The sequence below is a fragment of the Acanthisitta chloris genome, unplaced genomic scaffold (genome assembly GCF_000695815.1).
Source record: "Acanthisitta chloris isolate BGI_N310 unplaced genomic scaffold, ASM69581v1 scaffold4908, whole genome shotgun sequence".
In the NCBI taxonomy this organism is placed as follows: domain Eukaryota; kingdom Metazoa; phylum Chordata; class Aves; order Passeriformes; family Acanthisittidae; genus Acanthisitta; species Acanthisitta chloris.
This window is the reverse complement of record NW_008688553.1, coordinates 17,304-35,977: the sequence shown is the minus strand read 5'-3', so window position 1 is coordinate 35,977 and position 18,674 is coordinate 17,304. Positions and strand designations below refer to the sequence as shown.

At 37.7% G+C, this 18,674-nt stretch overlaps 1 protein-coding gene across 2 annotated transcripts in view; it reads right to left on the bottom strand.

The window, feature by feature from the left end:
* Positions 1 to 18,674, bottom strand: part of ATF2 (activating transcription factor 2) — a 38,607-nt gene that overhangs the window by 11,772 nt on the left and 8,161 nt on the right. For both annotated transcript variants that reach the window (XM_009081048.1, XM_009081049.1), the window contains 5 exons: positions 14,210 to 14,388; positions 13,769 to 13,883; positions 13,504 to 13,590; positions 3,855 to 4,004; positions 1,981 to 2,187 (listed from right to left, as the gene is read on the bottom strand). In XM_009081048.1, the coding sequence (XP_009079296.1) occupies positions 1,981 to 2,187; positions 3,855 to 4,004; positions 13,504 to 13,590; positions 13,769 to 13,883; positions 14,210 to 14,388 (738 nt within the window). The remainder of the gene's footprint in view (positions 1 to 1,980; positions 2,188 to 3,854; positions 4,005 to 13,503; positions 13,591 to 13,768; positions 13,884 to 14,209; positions 14,389 to 18,674) is intronic.

Below are 18,674 nucleotides of genomic sequence, written 5' to 3'. Positions count from 1 at the left end.
ACCAAATAAACCTCTTCAAAATACATATGTAGCGTTAGCAAGCTTCCAGTCCAAAGCCTTGACATTGACATCAGAAGCTTTGACACAGACAAGAAAGTTGGTAACGGCTTTGAAAGGAGTCAGAATTGCTACATGAAGCAATGCAATGCAGTCATTTAGTATGAGCTGGCTTCTGGAAATGTGGTAAACTCAGCTGAGCAAGCCATTTAGACATTAAACAAAATATGAACTACTAAACTCAAGTCTATAAAACTGTACCAAGGCAAAACTCCTAACTTATTAAATTCACTATTAAATAAAAAGTAAGCCATCATGGGTCATTACTGCCCGCTATGCTGATCAGCTGTGTTAGCCTGTCAAGTGAAGAATTATTATGGAGATCCAGGATTGATTAATGTTTTCTCACAAAGTACAGTTTAATTATTTCTCTGACATCCAATTTTCTTTATAAGTCATTCTGTTCTTTACTGTTAACAGTTTTGCTTTTAGTAAACCATAAGAAAATCTTTCTTGAATTTACTATTGCGTTAATTCTTGGAAACCTGGAGATCTTTTGGTTATGCTACTTATGGGATTTTTGGTTATAAAAATTGGTATCTATAAGTGAACGGCAGTTCACATAATACCAGAAATTACTTTCATAAAAAAAAAATTATAGCCAATGTTTTTTAATTCTCCTTCACTTGTTTCTTAGATTACTTAAGCTACATTGCTACATAAAATTTTATAAGTAATGGACTCAATTGAGGACTGTGACTGCATTAAAGGAACATTTCTAAAGACTGAACAGGTATGAGAAGAAAATATACTTAAAAGAAATTTAATTAACGCTGGTGCACATTGTCATGATTCTTGGAACACAGGAAACCACATTGTGTACTTAGGTAGGAATTTCTTACATTTTAGGGTCTGGGATGCTGAGTATTTTTAAAAACATGAACATGAAGACAACTGATACACTGGAATTCTGATCACGTGATAAAAAGTCATCTCTGCTCTGTTAGTCAAACTATGATGTTTTCTCTACCAAAGAGCATGAAAGAGAAGTTTTAATAGGAAGGACAAGATCTGTGAATTCGACTTGGTGAACAGCTCTGATGAAGAAGCAAAACTTTAACATATCAAAACACGTTTCATTGCATTTTCTAAGTGAATACTTCATTTAGGAAATTAAATCATTTTTCCTTTCAGCAATTTTCAAAATGAAGCTTTTAGACTTTTTATTTTGCAAACAGTATTTCGTGCCAAATCTTTTGTGCTGTTGGAGAACACTACAAAAGTATGCTTTAACATCTCACAGTAGCTTAAACAAAGGGGTCATGGATTGTTCTCTAGGGGAAAAAGTGTGTCCACATGACAACTTTCCAAGATTGACAACCTCAGAGGAGGTAGAGAAATGACTGGCAGCATACATCCATCACTATAGGATTTACCCACACTGAGAGGGCAGTCTGGTGAAATTTGCACTGCCACTGCCTGTGCTGTACCTGTTCTGTGGACAAAAGAGGCCTTCAGTTTCCAGTGATGTCAATCTGGCACCTTTCACGAGCACTACATTCACTTTAAAGGAAAAAAACGTGAAGTTAAAAAGAACTGAAGGAAGTAAAACCAAAACTTATTTAAATAACTTGGGCTGTGATACAAATTATTAAGATCAAGATGTGTTCAAGGTAAGGCTATTTGCTAATTAGCCTTTACTGTAACACACCTTGTCATCCTTCATTAGTATCAGAGCCTGAAAGTTATTTAAAATGGAACAAAGGGCAAAAGGGTGCGATCCTAAAGGTTACACATCTTGAAACACGAGTATGCTCTTATATTCTTATTTTACTGCTATATGCAATTAGTGCTGAATTTTCGTCTGATCTGGGCCACCAGCTACATTTCAGATTTCATGCAAAGTTTTAAGTTCCATTGATCAAGGATCACTGTCTAAGAATGAAAAAACTTATTCCATGTTACATGAAATAAAAAGTATACCTGTAACTGGCCATTTAGCGAGCTCAGGTCCTCGGCTTTTTTCTCCAGTGACTGCACCCAGACTTTCCGTTTCTGTCTGCACCTGGAGGCAGCAGCTCTGTTTCGCTCCAGAAACTTCCTTCTTTTCTCGTCAGGGTCTTCATTTGCAGCTCTTCTTCGCCGACCACCTGTGTTTGGTGTTTGTGGTGTAGGCTGAGCTGGTGATGCCTGAGAACAGTAAAAAGTATTCAACAAGTAATCAGTATAATACTACTCATGACTTAACCTGCAGCACTAACATAGTCACCACACCTTGAGAAAAGCATTCACAGCATTTCTAAATGCATTCAGGTTATACACATCACTTGTGGAAAGCTCTGTCCATTTAACTCTACAGCTATGTTTGTAAAACCTTTACCCTATTTACACACACTCCTGATCAGGTTACATTAACGTATTACACCCAAAACAGTTTTCAAGTTACATTTAGCAAGCAATAAATTTTCTACTTTTGACTCTTCCCACAAATCTAGTCACAAGTTAAACACAACCCCATTGTTTATGCCCAATACACAGAAGCTGTTTGGCAAATACTGTCAGTGCTGAGACTCACTGATCCCTGGATCTCCAGATAGCAATTTCCTACTACTTGATGTGTTCCTCACCACTGAATACCAATTTCCCTTAATCCACCCACATATTATGACAGGATCAGAATATTTCAGTACTTTAAATTATCCCTGATACTCATTTCACAGCTGTATACAGACCCTAGACAAAGATTTAACGAATAATGATAACAATATAATGGATCTTTAAATCCTTTTACAGGGTTAGGATAGACAGACGATTACTGTCTACACAATGTATTCACAGGTGCACCTGCATATTCGGTCTAGCACAGTGAGCCCCAAACACGTATCAGTTGCCATATTGATTCGGCATACATTCTAGACAGCTAATGATAAAAAAAAAAATATTTGGGAACTGAAATCAGGAGTTCATTTTATGCTGGATCACTTTCTTTTATCTGCTCCAAACATTTGTTTTGATACATTATTTGATTTAACTGTCCAGTCTAAGAATCTGAGGCTTTCCCTGCAGATGCAAGTCCTTCTGGTTCTGGGCTAAGTTTATACCTTTTATAAAATGGATATCATACTATGAATTCTGAAAATAACTCTTAGGGATTTTTAAAAGCATTTTGAAAACACATTCCAACAGGTTTTTAACAAATAAACCAGCTGTAATTCTCCAAGATTCACTCAGGGAAGTGCATCTTTCCTCCAGCAGCACTTCCATTTCCAGTCTGACTCAGAGGTCTTGCCTTGTATTCCCCTGCTCTTATCTAGCAGCCCAAAAGGACAGCACACGATACCTAAAATCAGAGCTCCCTTTTCAGGACCTGAGATGACAATACACTTAATCACACACCTGAAACTCTTCATGTGGCAGCCCAGGAAAGATTCTTCAACTAAATTAATGTAAGCATGATACTTGATGCAATTGAAAAAATTCTAAGAGCATTTATGATATAAAATATTAAATAGATGCAACAGAAATACAAAATAAAAGCTTTTCTCAAGTATCTGTACTGACCAGCTGTACACATGTCAGCTACCACAGAATCTCCTGTTAATGAACTCCAGAAATCAGGACTTAGTTCTAAATTTGAGCAGATAGATAATACCTGTTTTGAAGTTATCATCTTGGATAACAGATTTTTAGAAACCTTTAAGAACATGTAAGAACTATAAACATTTTACTGCTGCAGAACTATTGACTCCAAGGAGTGTCTTCACCTCTATTTTACAAATCAAGAGTAAAGAAAAAAGGTATTTATTTGCAAAACAAAAGAAGGGGGTAGGAAGTACATGCCCACTGTGCTGTCTTACCGGGGTTTCAGTTGTTGAAGTTGCAGGCTGCTGTAGTGACTGTGGTCGTGGTTCCTCTGACTGAGTCCTAACCAACCCACTTGGATGTCCCTTGGCAGTATCTCCATTTGTTACCTGAGGGTGCTGCTGGGTCAAGGCTGCTTTCAATCTCTGAAAGCAGAAAATAAAGAAAAAAAAAAAAAAGGAATATTCTATCATGCTAACTCGAGGAGTGATTAATTATTTATATTAGTAGTTATTTCCATTTTGGAAACAGGAGCTCCAACTCTTAAACAGTTGTGTCTTTATATAGGCTTTCAACAATGACCTTGTCATATACCTACTAATAGGTGACAGTTTTTTGCAAGCATGACAATAGCAATGAGGCTTACACAGGATCCCAGAAAGAGAAGGATGGTAAGTTGTATGGAGAAGTAAACAGAAACCCTTGTTCATGATGAACTGTGCCCCCAAAGAGATGAGTGGAAGGCCATGAACAAACAGTTGATGAGACTGAGAGTACACGAGGCACAGATCAGAAGGGTAACAACCACACATGAAGGAAAATAGGTAAAAACCAGAACATAAATGTCATTCCATTTTAAAAATTCTGGTGTTTTCTAAATAGCTGGTTATGTCTCCACTTTTTCATGGTCTTCACAAACACTCACCTCTGCAATCCTTCCTAGGGGTAATTAGATAGAAGCCAAGATCTTTGCTGAAACATCTTAATGCAAGAAGCTTCAGGTTATATGCAAAGATTACTTATGAAGAAATATGCAAGGTGACTGCTATGACATGCTATTTTACAGTAAAAACTGCTAAGAGGCTTAACATTGTTCATTTATTGTACACAGCCACTACGAAGAACAGTTACATGGAAGTTCAGCTGTATCTAATATGCTCAAGAGTTACTGACAACCTGATAGAGGATTTTAAAGCATTTTGTTGACTACCTCTTGAAAATAATTTCCATCAATTTTTGATGAAACCTATTAAATGTGTAATATAATACATTCTATTTACAACCATTTCTTAATCTTAAGTGATAAAGGGACAAAGTTCAGTAGGTATAACTGCTCATAATTCCAGATTCTTTCTTAGTTTCCTGAATACTCTGAGATTTTTGGGTCTACTGAAAAATTCACCTTACTAGACAAATGGCATTAAAGATGTTTCTCTACTGAGCACTGAATTTTTAAAAAAATCCCATACAAGTTTAAGAAAAGATTAATGACTTAAACATGACAGTTATGAAAACTCGGATAGCTTGTATCATTGTATTTTGGAGTATGAACAAAGTGTTGCCCAAGGGCTAATATTAACAGAATGCCCTAAAAATGCTGGAGCTGGGCAACATTTGGCCAGCTCAAAATAAGCAGAAAACGGCAAGATATTCTCTACAAACTGTAGTATCCAACATTTCTCAACAACTAAGTCACTGGAACATAGGAACAGCTCTCTCCTACTTAGCATGATGACAGGCTTTCCTGGATCTTATTCTACAATTAAAACAACAGACTGCAGATTATCGCTGTCACAACTGCAAAAGAGGCCTGCAACATGGCAAGTTGCAGCCAACTACATGGATCTGATAGCATCTAACCACCCACCAGTAGGTTTGAGGATTACAAAGAGAACTGAGAAACTCCAACATTCCTATGCTGGCTTGCTATTAAGGAATCTTTAGCCAGTGACTCTGTAATAAGTCTTTTCCATAATGATTGCTCTAGATTGAATTAACAGCACATATTACACCAGACAGAAAATGTTCAAGTGTACATAAGAATTTGGTGTTAATGAAGTTCTGTTGTTCCTCACCTCATTTATTGTACCAACTTGGTAATTTTCGTTATGGGAAACTTAACACTTCCAGAAAAGTACACAAAACAAATTTACTGCAATTTCACCAGTGCTCAGCACCAACAACAAAAATGTAGGATAGCTGCAAGCATCAGACTGGGTGATGCATTTTTACAGTAGCATGGCCATAATTTTAGTGTATGTACAGCACTCTGAAAACCCTTAGGTAGTTAACTCTTTCATTACAGCATTAAAACAAATTCAAGAATAACTTGTACCTTCCTAATTCTCCTTGGAAAAAAAAGGTAACAAAAAAATTTCCACCCCTGTCTCCAGCTAAACAAGTCCAAAGGCCTAAATGTTTTTGAATTGTCTAACTAAAATTACTAGAAGCAAACTCTGATCTAACTACAACAACTGCAATGATTCCTTCCCGCCTTTCACTAATCCTGGTCACTAAATGGTTTTCTAAGCTACCACCAGACTCCCAGGGAAATATTTCACTTCCAAGTCACTTTTTAAAAGATACTTTTTAAAAGAAACTTTCAAGTATTTAACATTAATATGACAATATCCTTTCTACACGTTATTAACACCTCATTTTTCACAATGTATTTTCATTTATGACCTGAATTACTTCACAAGTATTTCTTGTATCATAACTTGCTGCTAGGCAGGATGTGACAAACTTTCATTAGTCATAATCAAGAGAGCAGTGACAGTATAAATCAGTTAAAAATGTGTCCATTTTAACTTCTGCTTAAGTTTTAAAGCGTATGCTCTCTTTGGTTTCAAGCCATCATACTAGGAGATAGTTTTAAATTTACTGTCTCAAAAATGACCTGCATTGGGTTTGCATGGCAAGCTTTTGGTGGGCTGCAGGGGTGGCTTCTGTGAGAAGGGGAGCTCAAAGCTTCCCACATGTCTGAATCGTAGTATTAACAATCAAGTACATTGAAATAAATACAAAAATAAATGTATATAAGCATTAAAACCTGATGACAACCAAGGATTTTTGATTGGTTATGGGCAAACTAAAATTGGTATTTTCAAATAGCTCAATAGCTTTTAAAGTCTTTATTAGCAAGGTTTTATCATTTGTGTATATCCTTGAAAACAAATCCTCACTACATCTGTCAAAATTTGGTAGGACTAGATCATTCCATCAAGAGCTCACAGAAACAAGATAATATACTCCAGAAACAATTTGTGAAAAACTCAGATCCATATTTCATATCTGCCACAAAAGCTCATCAGAGTAATAACCCTCCTTCTCCTGGGTGTTATCCTACCATCTGCCGCTCTATTACTTATCTTTATTTTGCAACTAATTAACAGCATAATCTTCTAAATTCAGCAAGTTAATTATCATTATTGTGGTCTTTGCAGCATCATCAGTCCTTATGAAGTCTTGTCTCTCCACCCCCAGAGAACATATGAAAATGAAGTAGGTTGTGAGAGGGCCTGTTTCTTTAGAGTAGGCTCATTAGGTGTTTGCTGATTAGCTCGGCATGCAGAGAGGCAGGTCAGAAGAATTCTGCTGAACACAAGGTCCCATGCCGGGCTCCAGCAAGTTAATGTTCTGAACATTTGCCAAGCTGCCCTCTGTCACTTCTCAGTAGAAACCTCCTGCAGAAAAGTCTACTGGTTGCCCACTGCGTGCAAGGGATTTCTCAGATTGTGACAAAAGGTTTTATATGAGAAGGAAGAGACCAAGGGAAACATTCAGTGTTAAAGCAGCTGAAAGTTCTTCAGTAAGGTCTGCAATCCACACAGAAAGATCTGAACATTCAGTTTGCATCTACAAGCTGCACACTCAAAAAAAGGATGTTTCACGGCTGCAACTCAAGGCTGATGTTTCACACACAGAAAGCAGACAATTACAGATCTTCTCACAAGATCAGAAGCAATTCTGCCATATTTAGAATCATGCATTCTTATCTCAGTGAGGAAGCTTTCCAGTTTGTTTTGGGGCTTTTTTTTTTTTAAAGACAGCAATTGCATCTACTTCTAAACCTCTCTAAAACACCACAGAACTGACTTACATGTTTGATTTTACTGAAGTACGTAAAACCAAATTTCTTTAGTATAATAACAAATATGGAGCCATGTCAGAAAAACTGACAACTTGTATTAAGTGTGCCACAGAAATCTGAAACTCATTTTCACTCCTATTGAATGTCATTCTCAGTACAACATGCAGGGATATTTTAATAAGAATAGCAGTAAAAGACAGCCTGTGTCCAAATAAAATCTCTAGTCATTCTTCAGTGCTACCAGCAATAGGAGAAAAGGATACAAGAATGTTCAAAAGTCTTGTAACAGTGCCTTTCACAGGTGTGAATGGACCAGCTTTGTTCACTACACAGACTTCAATACTGGGGCAATAAAATTAAAATGCAATCTAATTTCATGTAATTCTTCCACAGCACTGAAACACTTTGAGCACTGTACATGTTTTTGTGGCAAAGCAGACACTGAGAAGGTGCTTAACCTATTTTTCCACTAAATGTCAGCTGTTTGAGTCGAGAGCCTCTTGCAATCATGTCACCAGTCAGAAGGATCTGGCTCACTGCATAGCCAATTTTGAAATTTTTGTCTGTCATCACTTTTATATATATTTTTTCTTTTTTTTATGACTATCTTTTTTCATCAGTCATAAGTCCCTGCAGTTAGTATACATTTTTCTATTTGCTGTTTCACTCAGTGAACCTTTCCCACATGGAATTCATACGATCATTTACTGTCAGGCAACTTTAACTGCAACCAGAGAAGAGTTAGAAGACTACTTCTGCAAAGAAAGAACAGAGTTCTAGAGGTGACATCTCAGTAACTTGCTTCACATGAATAACCAAAACTGCCACACTGAAGGAGTCTGACACTTTAAACTGAAAACTTTATCAAACATAAAACCAAATACACAGTTTTGATTACTAAGCATTAAGCTTTGACATTCCAACCTACAAATACTTTGAAAAGCTGTAAGAGAGCCCATTTACAAAATGAAAGTCTCCAGAAGGTGTCTACAATGGGAAAAAATACTCAGCAGGTGTATTACTTCCCTTATCCTTAAAGGGTTTTAAGACTTCTACAACAGCTGAAGAAAATATTTAACTGTGCTGCAGGAAGGCATCCTGTGTCAACTGCCAAAGACGTTCTCTGCCAGTTCCTTTCAGCTTTAGCTTTTAGAAATGAAGATATCAATTTGTTTTACTAAAGTAAGGTCTGCCTACAAAGAAAAAAAAAATTCCTCAAATAATAAATAAAATAAAGCAACAGCCAAGAAAATTCCGAATCTCCATAAAAATCCTGATTGCTGGGATTGTTGTGAAGGGAACATCACAGCTTCATCCCTTCATCCAGCTTTCTGTCCAAAAGACACTAAGAATACCAGGCTGACAGATTTCATAGATTCATAAAATTGTTTAGGTTGTGAAAAACCTTTAAGATCGTTGAGTCCAACCATTAACCTAGAACTGCCAAGTCCATCACTAAACCATGTCCCTCAGTGCCGTATCTACACATATTGCAAATACTTCCAGGGATGGTGACTTGACCACTTCCCTGGGCAGCTTGTTCCAATGCTTGACAACCCTTTCTGTAAAGACATTTTTCCTAATATCCAATCTAAACCTCCCTTGGTACAATTTGAGGCTGTTTTCTCTCATCCTATCAGTTGTTACATAGAAGAGACTGACCCCCACCTGGCTCCAACCTCCTTTCAGGCAGTTGTAGGAAGTGGCAAGATCTCCTCTGACCCTCCTTTTCTCTCCAGGCCAAACACCCACAGCACCCCCAGCTGCTCCTCATAGGACCTGCCCTCCAGACCCTTCATCAGCTTCGTTACCCTTCTCTGGCCACATTCCCACCTCAATGTCTTTCTTGCAGTGAGGAGCCCAAAACTGAACACAGTACTCAAGGTGTGGCCCCACCACTGCTGAGTATGGAAGGACAACTTAGTCCTGTTGACCACACTATTGCTGATACAGGCCAGGATGCCATTGGCCTTCTTGGCCACCTTAGCACACTGCTGGCTCATATTCAGCCACTGTCAAAGAGCACCCCCAAGTCTTTTTCCTCTGGGCAGCTTTCCAGCCACTCTTCCCCCTCCCCATAGCTCTCCATGGGGTTGTTGTGACCCAAGTGCAAGACCAAAAACTTCACCTTGTTGAATGAACCTCATATATTGATCCAGTCTGTCCAGATCCCACTGCAGAGCCCTCCTACCCTCCTGTAGATAGATCAACACCCCCACCCAAATTGATGTCATCTGCAAACTGATTGAGGGAGCACTCAATTTCATCACCCTGATCTCCCACAAAGATATTAAACAGGACTGGCCTCAACACTGAGCCCTGGGGAACATCATTTGTAACTGGCCACCAACTGAATTTAACTCCATTCACTACCACTTTTTGGGCTCAGCCAGTTTTTTTTTACCCAACAAAAAATATGCCTGTGTAAGCCATGAGCAGTCAGCTTCTCCAGGAGAATGGTGTGGCAAAGAGTATCAAAGGCTTTAGTAAAGTCCAGGTAGACAACACTGACAGGCTCTTCTTCATTCACTAAGAAGGTTAATTCACTTGTCATAGAAGCCAAGCAAGTCAATCAAGCAGGGCCTGCCTTTCATAGACCCATGCTAGCTAGGTCAGATCCCCTGGTTGTCCTATACATGCCATGTGATGTCACTCAAGATCATCTCCATGACCTTCCCCAGCACCAAGGTCAAGCTGACATACCCCCAGTTCCCTGGATCCTCCTTCTGACCATTTTTGAAGAGGGGCATCGCATTAACTGACCTCCCCAGTTAGCCAGGACTGCTGGTAAACAATCAAAAGTGGCTTGGTGAACTTTTTCACTAGCTCCCTCAGTACCCTTGAGATCCCCCCCAACCCCACACAACTTGTGTGTGTCTGAGTGCTGTAGCAGGTTGCTGCACATTTCCCCTTGGATTACAGAGGCTTCATTCTGCTCCCCATCCCTGTCTTACAGCTCAGGGGGCTGGGTACCCAGAGAAGAAGTAGTCTTACTATTACAAACCGAGGCAAAGAAGTCATTAAATACTTCTGCCTTTTCCTCATCCTTTGCCACTCTGCTTCCATATCCAATAAAGAATGGAGATTCTCCTTAGACCTCCTTTTGTTGCTAATATACTTATAGAAACATATTTAATTGTCTTTTATGGAAGGAACCAGATTAAGTTCTAGTTGGGCACTGGCCCTGCATAACCTAACATCCATATAGTCCTCCCGAGTTGCCTGCCCCTTCTTCCACAGGTCATAAGCTTTCCTTTTCTTCCTGAGTTCCAGCCAAAGCTCTCTGTTCAGCCAGGCCAGTCGTTCTCCCTGCTGGCTCACCTTTCAGTCACAGGGACGGCCTGGTCCTGTGCGTTTAAGATCTCCTTCTTAAAGGATGTCCTGGGCTCCTCTGCCCTTCAGGACTGCCTCCCAGCATGAGGGAGAAATGTGGCTACAGGAGATGTTCCCAGCATACTGCTAACTTTACCATACTAATAAATCCAGACATTGCAGTATACTGTTAATAGACGAAACATGCACTGTTCGCTTATTAAATTTCAGTGTAATAGCTTATATTTCAAGATTAAATGTGAACTATTAATGAAATGAAAAGCAAACAAGTCACTGTAAAGCTAAATATTAGGTCTTCTGTTGGCTTAAGCAGGAACAGAAATGAAAAATAAACCTGGTTACTACACCTTTGCAGAATTTAGTATGCACCAAGCAAAATTATTTTGAAGAGATACACGAAAAAGAAAGGGTTTGGTATCATAGAGACTTTAGTTTTAAAAATTAAATGCAACTTTGCAGTTAATAAACCATCACATATCTGCCAACAATGCATCACATGGCACAGTGAGTTAGTCTTCATGTTGGAAGCCTTTCTACATAAAACACTAAGTTTCTCATTAAATTGCTTTTACTTTCAGAATGATAAGAAATTAAGGTTTTTATTTTTGTGAATAGGCACTATATAAAAGCAAATGAGCGTAAGAAATATACATAATTCTGATATTCTTCAATTCTGCTCATGCTTTATATTAAGCGACAAGAAAAGAAGAAATACTGCAAATACCCTTTTAACAGTCTCACTTAAAAAAAAGATAAGCAATCACTGAAGTGCATATATTAGCTAAATTGTAACGAGAAGACTAATGAGACTGTTAAATTTTAAGTCTAGTGATCTTTGTTTTTCTTTGCATATGAGCGATTGCTTCGTCCAACATGAGATCAAAGTCTTCGCCACATACACGTATTCCCTTTCCCCTTTTAAAGCTTTCTAAGAGCAAATCACTCAGTAATATGTTTAAAAAACTAATTTCTTGCCCATCTAAAAAATTACTTGGGACCATTTCCTCCCGGATTTCACAAAGCAGAATTCAGAGCACGAGTCTCCTGATTCTAAGACATGTGCAATTTGTGAGAAAACAAGTTTTTGTTTTCACTTTCTTACATTCTTCTCTCCCCGATTTAAGATAAATTCATTTCATCAGAGCTGGTTACACTTAACTATTTCCCCAGGTATTAAATATTCCTCAGGTATATTCCTCTTCCCATTCCTAGTGGGACAAGGATGCACAGAAATAGACATTTCTTCCTGTCCCTCTATATAATTATCATGTTATCATTTCAACAGAGGAAAAAATTGAGGGAAGACCTGACAGGATTAGGCAAAATCAGTGCACTGGTAACCACCTCTCCACAACAGCTTCAGTATTCGGTGCATGTGGCCTAGCATGCCCACTCCACTGGTATCCCATTCCTCTGGACAGCAGAATAGTTAGTATTTCCAGACTCACTGTTTTTCATATTGTGGTTTGAGAAGAGAAAATGGCTAAGGAAAAAAAAAACCCTAGTTTTAGGTCAAGAAAAATGAGATATCAAAGAATGTTAAGGGCATCCTCCCACCTACCAGTATTAATGCACAAAAAAATTATTTTATCTAGCAGGTGTTCCCGATTCTTTTTTAGCACAATGTAAGACTTAAAGGAAGAGGACTACTATTTCACAGGATAGATTCTGTTTATGGAAGCACCTTGGAAATACATAAATGGGTTAATTATTGTTTAATAACAGATTTTCTCCTGCTTTAGAACAGTAGGAACAAACAAACAAGACAGCAAAAACAGAGAAGCAGCTACCTTGTGTTGCAGAAAATTTTTCGAGACTGATTCATTCAAACTACCACCATAACATTCATGTTAAGAAAAAAGCCCAAAAAACCCAACAAAACCAAACAAACAAGCCAAAACAGACTTTCCTCTGCTTGTTCTCCTAATGATTTTTCCAAATAATCCTCAAACCCCCAAAATTGCCCAACACAACAGAAAAATCTCGACACAGAAAAATTTGTTAACTATGTCAGAATTACATACCTAATTACAAAACTCTTGCCAAGTGGAGTATATTCAGTTGATGTTCTGAAAACATCTTTAAAAACACCTTTTTCTTCCCCTAGTGTTTTAAGTATCATCATATCCTTTGGGAGGAAACATATTCTGCTACTCTGAAGGCAATATTCACTGTTAGCATGCTACTAATCTTGTCTTTCTTCCAACTAACATTTCCAATCCTCTAACACAAGGAATAAGGAGTTTAGTTAAAAATCTAATTAAATTAAAAGAATGATGAAAAATAAGATTACAATGGCCATTAACAACAGAACTAACATAGGCTGGAATTGGAAATAGCTGTAAAATAAATGCAGCTGTTATTTTTCTGTCTTTATTAAACTCGTACTTTCAGAATTTAAACTAACAAAAGAAAACTAAAGCTGTTTTAAAAAGCAATAGAATTTAATTAACTTCTGAAGTTACTCTTCTTGAGGAATAATGGAGTTTTTCACTTACCAATTTAGCCTCAGACTGCACTGGCTGTGGGGAGGAAGGCCCTGGGATTCCTGGGATACTAGGCACCATGGTGACAGGTCTAACAAGCTGACCAGATAAAGTATAAAAATGAAGAAAACCTGAGTATGTTATCATAATAGAGAGCATATGACAGCACTACCCTCTGAAGCCAAAACAGCTATCAAGCTGTTTAAAACTAAGTTCTATGCTGCACTTATGCAAATCTGCTCCACTTTCAAATTAATATAGCATCATGCTTACTTACTGGAACTGCAGCAGGGACATGCACATTAGAATTTGTGATAGATGCAGGAATAGCAACAGGCATGGTTTGTCCATTAGGAAGATGTAACAGCAGAGGAAAAGGACCTGGAACTGGACTGAAAAAGGAATGAACTATATAAAAGAAAACTTATCCAGAGAAGAGAACAAGTTTACACATTATTTTAAATTGGTTTGTTTCTTTACAGGTGTAATGCAATATTTATCTGGAGATCAAAAATATGAACTTAGTGATGTGGAGAACATGGCATTATATCTCACATGTAGTGAAAGTTACATGTTTCATATGTAGTAAAGCATCATATTACACTAAAGCATCTCAAATTTGTACATTAACTTCAGAAACAGTAACTGAAAGTAAACGAGTCAAAATACTTTCAAAATTCTGCAAGAAAACTGTTTTACTAAGATTTATGTAACTTACACTATTGGTCTGTTAGAGGATGGAGCCTGGGTAATAACAGTACTGGACGTTGGTGATGGTATTGCCTGCTGAATAATAACACTTGAGTCAGAACTCGTAAGTAGTACATTAGGAACCTGTAGCGATGCTGGACGAACTATTGTGGATGTAGGCTGTGCAGTCTGCTGCAGTGACACTTCCTGAGGAAAAATAAAGGTTACTCACTTTGTAAAGCACAGTTACAGACCAGTAATTCCAACTGTTAAATGAACGCAGTTTGATGGAATCAGAATTTCTATAATATTATGCAAGTACAATCAGTCAGACAATTAAAAACATTAAAAAAAAAACCCCACTGGATGAATCATTTAGACCGAAGTAAAATTGTTCCAGTGACCGTGATTTCAGTTTTGAGACAAACCTGGCTCGATTTATGCTATTATAATTCAGTTTTGATCAGATTTTCATTTTGTTTTCCCTCAAGTAACCCATGGTGCTATCAGCACCATCATGTTTACCCACACTCCGAATAAGGAAAACATTTAATGGTGTCCTTATGTACATTTCAGTTTCACTCCATTGTTCTGGATTTAAACAAGAGAAACAGAAGAGTTTTATGGTTCAGTAAAAATGAAAAAAACTGTCTATTTTTCTAAGCTTTTAATCTTTATGTACTTCTCCTAACCAGAGTGATAAAAATACTCGGAGTGTTACAAAATGCAAAATGTGTATCCTGATGCGAAAAAATTATTTGAGCACAGAAATTAAACTTTCTTATCTGCAAATAAAGACTAGACAGAAACTACCACAGTTCTTATTTTAGCAATCAGGCAGATTATCAATTAGAATGAATTCTAATTATCAATTAGAATGTAGTACCTGCATTTGCTGTTTCTGAAAACCTAGAGATGTCTTATTGTAACCAATGCCTTCCTCCTCAGGAAACCCTTGATCCTGGCAGACTTCAAATTTACCTTCAGACAAGCTTTTTCCAAGTTATTTATTCTTTTGAGAATAGTTACTGCAATCAGTGACACATAAAAACACATTCTTAAGACCAGCAGACTTCGGCTGCTCTGTTGTGAAACTGTAATTCAAAGAGAACATCTCATACCCGTGTCATACTGGACACTGCATGATTACCTGATGCACTGATTATCATTTCCCCTGAATTAAGCATAAGTTTTTAAATCCATCCATAAAGCTTTAGGAAGGTCTTAGCTCTCTTACAGATTGCTTTTCTCTTTATATATTCATGCAAACCGTGTGCGTTCTCTGAGCACTTGACAGAACTGTAAGGTGGCAAACTGTGAGCTTTACAAAAGAAAGCACTTTAGATGAGGAGGCTACATGTGTCATCAGGGTTCACCAGTTCATTCAGACTTTCTCCCACAGACCTGAAAGTCTATTCACAGTGAGCTGTGTCGAGGAAAGTGAAAAGTTTTTTCTTTGGTATCAATCTGGGGTACCATATTTGAACGCAGTACCTACAATTACAGAGGAGCATTCAGTAAAAAGAAGAAAACATCCAGTATTGAACTGCAGAAGCAGAAAAAAAAATGCCCAAATCATATTCTTAGGACAGGATTAAACACTCCTTTGCAAACAAGGAATTTGCTATTAACAGCAATACAGATCTTATTCAATGACAAGAGCCACAGGAAAAACAAACGAGACTGAAGTGCTTGATGGTAGGAAATTAGAGAAAGGAACAAGGAGAGAACACTTGCCCTGATAATCTTTTGGCAGTGGTTAATTCAGAAATTAACAGTGTGTCATTCTTGACTGGTTTCAGCTTCATCATTTCCTGTCTGCTGTTTGCCACTGCTACCTGCCTCATTATTATGAGCAAGTAATCACTGAAAAGTCCATTCCCATTGTAGGGACATTGACACAGAAACATCTGTATTTGCCCCTAACAGCCAGCTGAGGTCTTTTCCTTCTTTCTCTTTTCACCTGAAACATCTTCATACATGGCAACCACATATACATAAGAATATGCGTTATTGTAAGTGTAGGTATAGGAACACCCCAGAATAAATAGCCACCACAAAGTCATTCTAAATTCCATAAAAGCAAAGAACAATTGGATAACAGCAGCCACGGAGCCATGGATAGAGCTTTAATACAGAAATGCAAACTAACCAGATATTCACATAGTCTCAACAGAAGCAATGGCCTAACAGCCCCTTCTGTGTGGGTTTGTGTCAGTGGCTTTTGAAGTACCTCTGTGTGTGTGGATGGCCAAACAGCTATCGAAATGGAGAAGGCCAAGGAAAGAAGTGCTGAGAGGCAGTGTGTGCAAGTCTCTTAAGAACAGATAAGCTCTAGAGAAAACTATCCTTGTTGAATTCATAGATTTGGAAGTGACCATTAAAGATGATTGCAGTCCAACCCTTCTGCCATGGCTCGGAACATCTTTCACAAGATCAGGTTGCTCAGAGCCCCAACCAACCTGACCCTGAGCACTTTCTGAACACCTACCTAGAAGTCACTGGCACATGAGTACAACCTCCTACCTCTCAGCAAGCAGCTGGGATTGGTCTCCCAACTGTTGCTGCAACCAGGTAACTACATACTGGTGACCAAGTAAGCTATGGCATTCTGTGAATACTTACTCGCTGCTACTCAGAACAGCAGCTTAATTAACGGGTGTTCTAATAAATACTGACTGCAACACCAGGTCTCTCCCTGGCTTGAACCCCTACTAAGAAAAGGGTAATTTGCAACTTTTAGACAGAGTTCTCTATGGAATGCAGATTTCAGCAATGGTCAGAAGATCAGTGCATAAAATTCTGAAATAAATCTATAAAATTCTGAAAACAGAAACCTCACATACACACAAGTATTTCTGTGTGTTACCAAAGACAGCATTTATGCTTTGTTTAAAAGATCAGAAATTAACTTTAACCATTAAAGGAGTCTGATGAATGCGTTTATACAGCTGAAGAAGAATTTTCAAGTCCCTATCTACACTAACCTGCTCTATGCTGCATTGAAAAAAGCATGCACATGCTAGTCACTGCAGCAAGGTGACAAGAACACAAGCTGCAGCTTTAAGAAGTATGACTCTAAAGGAAACTGACCTTTTATGAGCACACAAAACCAAAATCATAGGTCCATGAGTCTGAGGAAAGATACTTATTGGTCACCAAAGCATTGCACTAATGGAGTATAAATTCTGTCTGGAATAATACTCTGCAGATATATTCTGCCAAAGAACAAGAAAAATAGAGATGAATTTGCAATCATGAGATTAAGTCAAACTGATTCTACCTTCACCCACCTCTCCAAGAAAGAATCTGAAGCCTATTCAAAGGTATTAGAGGCTTACTGAAAGGACTTCAACTCTTTTATTCTTGAAACTAAAAACCACTGAATTGGAAAATACTTTACAGAACAGGATAGTTAATAAGTGTTTTCCGATGTGAATATTTGCAAGTATTTTCTATCTAAAAGCAAGTATCATGCAAACACCTTCTAATGTTATCAATAAATACAGACTCCTTTTAATAGAAATGTAGAGGGGCCAGAATTAATACTGTAATTGATTATTACTCTAAGAAAACAACTGGTTTTAAAACAATTAAGTTGGTTAATTAGCTATCTGACAACAAATAAGCAACTTTTAAAACTCTGTGGAGGATCACCCTTTAAAGTACTGTTAATAGACAACTATAATGTTTGAAAGCTCTCATCATTATTTTAAGGCTTAAAGACTTGATATACTTCAAATGATATCTTGGTCTATTCAATACAGAATATCAACTCATACTGAAGCCTAAGAGAACTCATGGAGCTCTTGGAAAACTAGGAAAAGAATTAAGCATAATTTAGGAGTTTCAAAGAAATTCCTTTGACAGCTATAAGGAAGATTAGAAATTAGAATTGCCTTGCACATACGTTAACAGGCTACTAAAATATCTTCAGCCAATAAAATGGACAGGGTGGCATGTGTATTTTAAATGCAGCTATGCCTGAAAAAACCCTTCTCTCCTTCAATGCATCTATAAAAGGAGAATACAAAAACCTAACGGAAAAAACAGCAACACTCTCCTCACATTTCTCAGCTTCTGCAGGCCACATTGAGCAGCAGCAGCATACTCCAAGCAGCACCCTCAGCCTTGCTCAGCTAGTCTCTACAATCAGACATCAGAACAGCATTGAGCAGCAGCACTGTTACAGTGACACACTGAAATTACATCATGAATGAGACAAGTTGATAAAGACTGCCAAGCATTGAAATATAACTTTCACTTGTAATGATGCTAATGAGATACTGAACCACTACTGTATAAAGATATTATCTCCTGCCAAAATTAGAATACTTGGATTAAGCATTTGTAGCAAAACCCCAAACTAGCCTCTGAAATAAACAAGAAATGAAATAAAGACGACCTAAGATTTGTACTAAGATTCACTTAATCTAAGGAACTCTTTACATATACTCCTTTCAACTACTTTTACTATTTTTGAGACTGCAAGA